The sequence below is a fragment of the Arachis ipaensis genome, chromosome B07, assembly GCF_000816755.2.
Source record: "Arachis ipaensis cultivar K30076 chromosome B07, Araip1.1, whole genome shotgun sequence".
Lineage (NCBI taxonomy): Eukaryota > Viridiplantae > Streptophyta > Magnoliopsida > Fabales > Fabaceae > Arachis > Arachis ipaensis.
In genome coordinates, this window is record NC_029791.2 from 52507495 (window position 1) to 52516656 (window position 9162).

Consider the following 9162-nt stretch of genomic DNA (forward strand, 5'->3'; position numbering starts at 1 on the left):
CTGCCTCCTCTATTCTTTTAATCTTCACTTTGCGACCCCTTATAAATTTTCCGCCTAAAAAATTTAATAATTATTGATTAGGTTTTGTGATATGCCAAAGGATTGGATGGATCTACCGAGGTATAGCGAAGAGTATATCAATGGTATTATTAGTTTTTTAGACTTTGCATACTCTGAGGGAGAACCGGACGGATGACAAATTCAATGTCCTTGTAAGAGGTGTTGTAACATTAATTGGTATAGAAGAGATGTGGTATTCGACCATTTAGTAGACGACGGATTTGTTAAGGGATATAGAACATAGATTAATCATGGCGAATGGGCAATCCCGATGGCAGTTGATGATGACACGGATGATGAAGAAGGTGCACGTGATGACATCGAAGGACTGCTTAATGATGCATTTGGAGATGTATCTCATGCTGAGGGTGTTACTGTAGGTCAAAATGAAGAGACTAAAAAGTTTTACAATTTAATAGATGGGGCAAGTCAAGAGTTATACCCGGGTTGCAAGAAATTTTCTACATTATCTTTTACCATCCGTCTGTACTTGTTAAAGTGTTTGGACGGTTGGAGCAATGCCTCCTTCACTTCACTTCTTGAGCTATTGAAAGAGGCAATGCCTGACATTAACATACCTTCATCTTTCCATAAGACAAAGTCTATGATAAGAGATTTAGGTCTAGATTATAAAAAAATTGATGCTTGTCCTAATGATTGCCTCCTGTATAGAAAAGAACTAAAGGATGAAAAACAATGTCGTGTGTGTGGAACTTCTCGATATACTGAAAATTCCAGTGATAATAGCGAGAACCAACCTGACAAGAAAGGTCGTCCTATTCCTGCAAAGACTCTGAGATACTTTCCTATAATTCCAAGACTTCAGAGATTATTTATGTGCTCAAAGACGGCAGCTAGTCTGAGGTGGCATGATGAGGAGCGCGTAAAAGATGGGACGTTAAAGCATCCTGCTGATGGCTTGGCCTGGAAGAATCTTGATGAAATCGATGAAGAATTTGTAAAAGAATCTCGCAATATTAGACTAGGCTTGTCAAGTGATGGGTTCAACTCATTTCGTAGCATGAACATTTCATGGAGCACGTGGCCCGTGATGCTGATGGTATACAACTTGCCTCCGTGGATGTGCATGAAACCCGAATATTGTATGCTTTCTTTGCTTATTCCTGGGCCACAATCACCTGGTAAAGACATTGATGTGTATCTACAACCATTGATAGAAGACTTGAAGTTGTTGTGGAAAAATAGAGTCAAAACCTATGATGCGTCAAAGAATGAGACCTTTCAAATGCGGGCAGCTCTTTTGTGGACAATCAACGATTTTCCTGCTTATGCTATGTTGTCTGGGTGGAGTACAAAGGGAAAGTTGGCTTGCCCTTGTTGCAACAAAAATACCAGTAGCTTACAACTAAAACACAGTCGAAAGACAATTTATATGGACCATCGTGTCTTTTTACCCATGGATCATCCATGGAGAACCAATACAAGGTCTTTTAATGGGAAGCAGGAATTAAGACCCCCTCCACTTGTTATAGAAGGACCCAAAATTTTTGAGATGCTACAAAATGCTGAGAATGTCTTCGGAAAGAAGCAAAGTACATTAAATAGTTTCCCATGGAATTGGAAAAAAAGATTAATTTTTTTTGAATTGCCTTACTGGCACAAGAACCCACTGTGTCACAACTTAGATGTCATACACATAGAGAAGAATATACTTGACAGTGTAATTGGAACTCTCTTGGATATCCCAGGCAAGACAAAGGACCATTTGAATGCTCGATATGACTTGAAAGATTTGGGTATCTGGAAAAATCTTCAACCAAAGGAGGTGAATAATGGCAAGAGAACAAAGTTGGCAAAGGCATGCTTTTCTATGACTGCTGCAGAGAAGTCAGTTTTTTGTGGTGTTTTGAAGACAACAAAGCTACCTGATGGCAGTGCTTCGAATATATCACGCTGTGTACATCTAGGAGAAAGAAAAGTTTCTGGGTATAAGACCCACGATGCTCACTTTATGCTTCACTATTTACTACCAATACCGATTAAAAGCATCCTTCCTGATCATGTGGCCATTCCGTTGATTCAACTAAGTTCCTTTTTTCGTCGCTTGTGCAAAAAGTGCATCACACTGGAAGAGATAGATTTACAGGAGTTAGAGATTGTGGAAACATTATGCCAGCTTGAGAGGATCTTTCCCCCTAGTTTTTTTGACATAATGGTTCATCTTCCCATTCATTTAGCAAATGAGGTGAGATTGGGAGGTCCGGTGCAGTTTCGTTGGATGTATCCTCCGGAAAGGTACATGTGTACATTAAAGTCATATGTTCGCAACAGAAGTCGGCCCGAAGGTTCTATTGCAGAGGCATATTTGGCTGAGGAGTGCTTAACTTTCTGCTCAAGATACTTGCATGGAGGTGTGCAAACAAGACTTAATAAGCGGCCTCGGAATGATGATGATCCTAACAAAGACGAAGTTGTGCCATCAAAGTTGTTTTCTAACAAAGGTCATTCGTTAGGCGTGGGAAATGGATAACCAATTAATCTAGATGACAGATCAATTGCTCAAGCCCATGTGTATGTATTACACAATTGTGAAGAAGTGGCAGATTATGTTAGGTAACTTAATTAAACTTTTTTTTTATTCCGATCAAGTTCACCCATATCTTTTAGATCAAACCTAACTATTATTAATTATAGAGAGCATGAGGAAGAGGTTAACAATCAGCGAGGAATGAAATGGAGAAAAGCAAAAGTTCACAACAAAACGTTTGCGCAGTGGTTTGAAACTCGTGCGAGGGATCCAAATGTGCCTTTCAGGCTAAAAGAATTATCTCGAGGTCCAAGCTCTGTTGCAAGAAGATTTTCTGGATATGTAATTAATAGATACAGGTTTCACACGGTGGAATGTGAGGCAAGGAGAAAAACACAAAACAGTGGTGTTACATTAACTGCTTTAACTTCAAGCTTTGCAAGTGCTAAAGATCAAAGTCCAATCCAAGACAATGTAGCTTATTATGGCAGGTTGTTTGAGATAGTAGAGTTAGACTATTTTGGGTGTTTTAAGGTTGTCTTATTTCGGTGTGAGTGGTACGATGCTGGGAGAGATAAGTATGGTCTTACATTTGTTCACTTCCATAAGAAATGCTTCCAGGATGAACCTTTTATACTAGCATCTCAAGCACATCAGTGTTTTTATGTGCAAGATCCATATGAACATAACAAACATTATGTTATGGAAACTGTCCCAAGAGACTTATTTAAAACAAGCGGCGAATCTGAGTCTGAGGCCCGTCAAACACACTATAGTGAACAACACGAGCGTATAACGAGCCCTGCCATACCAGCTGATGATGGTGAACTTATTCTGGAGAGGACTGATTTACGACCCACGGTTATTGAAACGGTTCCCCAAGTGACTTCTGCCCAAGAATATAAGGCAGACTTCATTGGAGATTCTGATTCTGATTGGTCATCCTAAGCAATTTATTGCTTAATATGTACATATGTATACTTAAGTTTTCTTCTTCACGATTTTATTTGTAAGTAATACTTATTTTTTTTGTTAATTTGTCAGTCTCTTACATTTTTCTTATATTGATTTTGATGGGTATATTGACTCTACTTAACTAATTTATTTGTGTAGGAATAAGGAATTTATTGATCTTAAAGTTATATCAAGTAAGAATTTGCTTAGACAATTCGAGGCTAAGAGACAAAGGATTGTAACTGAACGCAAGAAATATGAAATGGAAGCTGCAGCTGCTAATGACAAGGAGAAATCAGAGCGAAGGGTGGATAAACCAGAAAGTCAATTGGAGATGCGTGCAACCAAAGGACAGAAGAAATCCACGTCAAAGAAGTTGGATTTTAGTCATCTGCAAAGCACATTCGACTCTATTAGCAAAAGGACTAACTCCACGCCTACCACCTTGGAAGTGCAGCCAAACATTCCATCGCAACAGCTAGAAAATAAAAAGAGAAAAGAGCTATTGACTATGCCTACTGCTGAGAAAGTCAAGAATGGAGTGCAGGGTGGAAAATCAACACAAGGCTTGAAGAAGTCTAAGCCTACAAACATGGAGGCAGATGAACTTACAAAGAAGCTCGAAGCAATTCGTAAAGTGAACAAGGACGTGTCAACAAGTCTAAGCCAAGAGCGGAGTTATCCAAGTTCTACTCAACTCACAATCAACATAGGGCAGTAGCAAAATATTCAACTCACAGATGAAGAGACTCAAACAGGGCAAGATGACACAACTTTGCCTTCTCCTGAAACTACCCCACAAAATAAAAGTGCAATGTTGGAGCAAGGAATATCAACAAAGGGTAAGAGGATGCCAGGAGTAAAGGCTACAACAATTGACGAATTCTTAAAGGAAAATGGGATAGATGTGGAAATTGAAGGACCAAGCACTGAACTAAGTGAGGACGGGGAAGAAAGCATGGCACTTGATAAAGACTATTATCAACATATGATGGAGGACATTGATGATGAAGAAGGTACTGTTTTGCTCTGTTTCTATTAATGATAAATATTTATTTTTTTAAAAATTGTTATAGAAAAATTGGACTGGTAGATCTAGTTGTTTGAAGCTGGTAAATATAGTGTTAGTTGATTCAAAGATTGTGTGCTATGATTGATCTAATTGTTGTGGTTGTGAAATTAAGATTTCTTTCGATTTGGAACTTTGTTTAAGAATATCGGTTAGCTTGATGAGCGTGGAGGATAGTTCAGTGTTGTCAATGAGTTTGGGTGCATTAGTTGGTCCAAGTATTGAGGGCTGGTGGAGTTAGCATTTTTTGAATAGAAGATGCTCTGTTATTTGATTGATCCAATTGTTGTGGTTTTGCTATGGTAGTTTAGTGAATTTGTTGAAGTGGTTAAGTCAACTGAAGTTTTGTGTGCCTTGATGGATGCAATTGATGTAGTTTTGTTCAGTGAAGTCCATGATGTGGAATGAACTTAAAAGTTGTGTGCTTTGATCGATTTCTAGAATAGCTAAAACTTGTCCACTTCATGGTATCAACTACATAGGTCAGATTTATAATTTTTATAATTTTTATATTTGTGTACTTGTTTGCTTTATATGCTTGTTGAGCTCGAGTTAATTAAGCATAATCTGATGTTGACCAATTAATGAAACTAGGAGAGCCAAAGAAGAAGAAAACCTGTGGAAAAATAACTTGCAAGGAGATTTATGCAAGGACTATGGAACAGCGGGAAGAAGTCACTTTTGATCTTGGACAGCCCGTAGGACCAACCAACCAAAGTGTTTCTAATTTAACTAGTTTTGTTGGCACTATTGGTAGAAATAAAAGATTCGTTAGTCTTTTGTACACTAGTTGGCATGCTGTTCCTCCTAAAGCTAAGAAGTTCATGTGGGACTATGTTAATGTAAGATACTTGATAATTATTGATTTCAGTTTTTTTATTCAGCACAAGAGCATATAACAATTACCTATAATCATGCAGACCAAGTTTCTCCTCCTAGACAGTGGAGAAAAGTGGGTAATACAAGCGATTCGAGATGCTTGGAAGATGTTCAAAGGAAAGATTAAGCAAAAGCACTTCGTTCCCTATGATACTATTGAAGATATGGTGAAGAATCGACCCCCACAAGTACCTGAAAGTGGTTTCATAAAATTTATCTATTATTGGAGTCATCCTCTAATCCAGGTAAAAGACTATATATGTCGAATTTTCATGTGAAACTATTTGACTATTGAAAGAGCAATATGGTATTTAGCTATTAATGTGAAGCAGCTCTACTGATTGGATCTGAATTATTGTTATTAAAAGAAAATTTATTAAGTGTTTCAGCATTATGTGATGTCTATATGCCTTTTTACTTGGGTAGCTACTTTTTTATCTCATTGCAAAGGTATTATTTTTTATCTAAAAGTTATATGCATAGCTTCTGGTGAATGGCAGAATAGCTTTTTAGACCATACTAAATCTATGGTTTAGAAGAGGAGAAGGTGAATGGCTCCTTTTTTTACTTTTTTTCCCTTGAATTTACTTTTGTAATTTTTCTGCATCTGATGCTTCTGATTTGGAAGTGGGGTTCTGTTCTATTTCTTGAGTTGGGGACCTGATTCTTTAAGCCTTCAATCTGAAAACAGTTATAAATTTGATACAGTTCTGCATAGGATGCAACTGATATAACACTAATTGTGGTGTGGACTACTTGAAAAAATTGAATTATCCATAGGTTTTGATTGCTTCTGTAAATAGTTGTGGTTGAAAACCTTTGTATAGTCATCTATCAAGTTCTATTTTTCAATGTGATATAACACTTTCTGCCAAATTACTTTTTTCATTTAATTTTAGTAATAGATTTTCTCATGAAAACCACATCTAAATTTTGCTTTTAGTGGATTGACTTATATGCATGTATACTTTGTTTCTTGTGTTATGTGTATAATTATTCTTTGTAGATCTCATAGCTATATAGTTTTTTTCCATTCATATGTTATAAGTTCTCCACTCATTTTTTTTAATTTCACAGGGTTTAGGGGATACCCGGGTAATACTTACTTGTTCAATGAGAATGCTACTATGTAGGAAATTGAACTCGACATAGGTCACTGGAATTAATTGATTGAATGATGAGGGCTTTGGGTAAGCATATTTTACACGAGATGAGTTGTCCCTGGAATTTACTTGATCATGTGAAGTGTGAATTTTTACAGTTGTGAAAAAACTGAACAGGTGCTCCAATGTATTATAAATAGATCTTTTATGCTTGCTTTTGGGTATTGTTCTGTGCTTTAGCTTAATAATGCATCCTTGCTAGTAGATTTTCTTAACTCATTATGCTGCACGTTTTAGTAACTGTATGCTAACTTTTTATTCACTTCCAGTCAATAAGTCAAAGAAACAAGCAACACAAGGAAAATGTGAAGTTTCCACATCGCATGGGGCCAATTAATTTCGGAAGAGTGCGAGTGGCTATGGTAAATAGTAGATTTATATTTATTAGAATTTATATTTGCATAAATTGAAGGAAGAGATCGAAGTATGATCTTGTTTTGCAGCGAGCAACAATGGAAACAAAGGAGGAACCAAAAAGGTTTGAGATGTTCATTGCTACCCGAACAAGTCGGAAGAGGAAAGAAGTGGATGAGGAAACACAAACTGCTGTTGTAAGAGTTCATTGAATCATTCATAATTACATTTTAAATTTAGGATACGATAACTAACTCAATTTTAAATGTTTCTTCTATACAGGAAGACTTCCAACACCGCCAAGCTGTTGGTGAAATAGAAGAGGAAGCATTTGAGGCCATATTCAGGAAAGAACAACCAGGTCGGGTAAGGTTGTATGGAAGATCTGTGACAAAGACTGATTTAAAAAAACATGCTAGAATTAATGAAATCAAGAATCAGCACAAAGAGGAAGTGTCCAGTCTGAAGGATAAACTTGGACACATGGAGGCCCAACAGCAAAAACAAGAGGCCAAACAACAAAAACAAGACGAAGAGATTCATGGGTTGCGAAATATGATCAAGTTATTACTGCAGTGATCGGAACCTGGAATGAGGCCAGAAGAACTAGAAGCTTTATTACAAGACGCCCAACAGTCTCCTATTGATGCAAATAGCGGCCATGGATCAACACATTTTCCGAACTTAGATGTGGTATGTCCTTATCTATTCCTTGTTCCATAGTTTTTTACTTGCATTTACATTAATTGCTATGGCTGAAAATGTTTGTTGGCTTTATTAACACTGAAGTTGTATTGCTATGGCTGAAAGTTGTATTCTGAAGTTGTATAGCCATGTTATTTTTTTTAGTATATGCTTTCTTGGTTTACTATGACTACGTGTTCCATTTAATTTTTATAATTACGAATGTCATTATGAATATTTTTTTAACTACTTTTCTATATAATTATGCAGGGTAACAATGAAGATTAAGCAATGAAGATTAAGCTGACTATTATTGTGGTTTATTGGCTAAGATAGAATGCTATTTAGAATCTTTACATGTATGGTTGACTAATAATTTTTATTAGAAGATACTTTTATTGGCGAAGTGATATTATGGTTTTGATATGTGATGAGTGGATAATTTATACGCTTTTTGGCATTATTTTTAGTATATTTTTAGTAGGATCTAGTTATTTTTAGGGATGTTTTTATTAGTTTTTATGTTAAATTCACATTTCTGGACTTTACTATGAGTTTGTGTGTTTTTCTGTGATTTCAGGTATTTTCTGGCTGAAATTGAGGGACTTGAGCAAAAATCAGATTCAGAGGTTGAAGAAGGACTGCTGATGCTGTTGGATTCTGACCTCCCTGCATTCAAAGTGGATTTTCTGGAGCTACAGAACTCAAAATGGTACGCTTCCAATTACTTTGGAAAGCAGACATCCAGGGCTTTCCAGCAATATATAATAGTCCATACTTTGGCCGAGTTTAGATGACACAAAAGGGCGTTGAACGCCAGTTCTACGCTAAAGTCTGGAGTTAAACGCCAGAAATACGTCACGAACCAGAGTTGAACGCCAGAAACACGTTACAAACTGGCGTTCAACTCCAAGAATGACCTCTCCACGTGTAAACTTCAAGATCAGCCCACGCACACACCAAGTGGGCCCCGGAAGTAGATTTATGCATCAATTACTTACTTCTGTAAACCCTAGTAACTAGTTTAGTATAAATAGGACTTTTTACTATTGTATTAGACATCTTGGGACGTTTAGTTCTTAGATCATGGGGGCTGGCCATTCGACCATGCCTGAACCTTTCACTTATGTATTTTTCAATGGTAGAGTTTCTGCACTCCATAGATTAAGGTGTGGAGCTCTGCTGTTCCTCAAGGATTAATGCAAAGTACTACTATTTTTCTATTCAATTCAACTTATTCCACTTCTAAGATATTCATTCGCACTTCACTATGAATGTGATGATCGTGACAGTCATCATCATTCCCCCATGAACGCGTGCCTGACAACCACTTCCGTTCTACCTTAGATTGAATGGGTATCTCTTGGATATCTAATACAGAGGACCGAGTCCGAGTTATTAGTGTCTTCGTGGTATAAGTTAGAACCCATGGATGGCCATTCCTGAGATCCGGAAAGTCTAAACCTTGTCTGTGGTATTCCGAGTAGGATCTGGGAAGGGATGGATGTGAT

General features: G+C 37.1%; 1 protein-coding gene across 1 annotated transcript; it reads left to right on the forward strand.

Annotated features, from left to right (window-relative positions):
- Positions 332-2551, forward strand: LOC107607244. The gene has a single exon (XM_016309217.1). The coding sequence runs from the start codon at positions 332-334 to the stop codon at positions 2549-2551; it is 2220 nt and encodes a 739-aa protein (XP_016164703.1).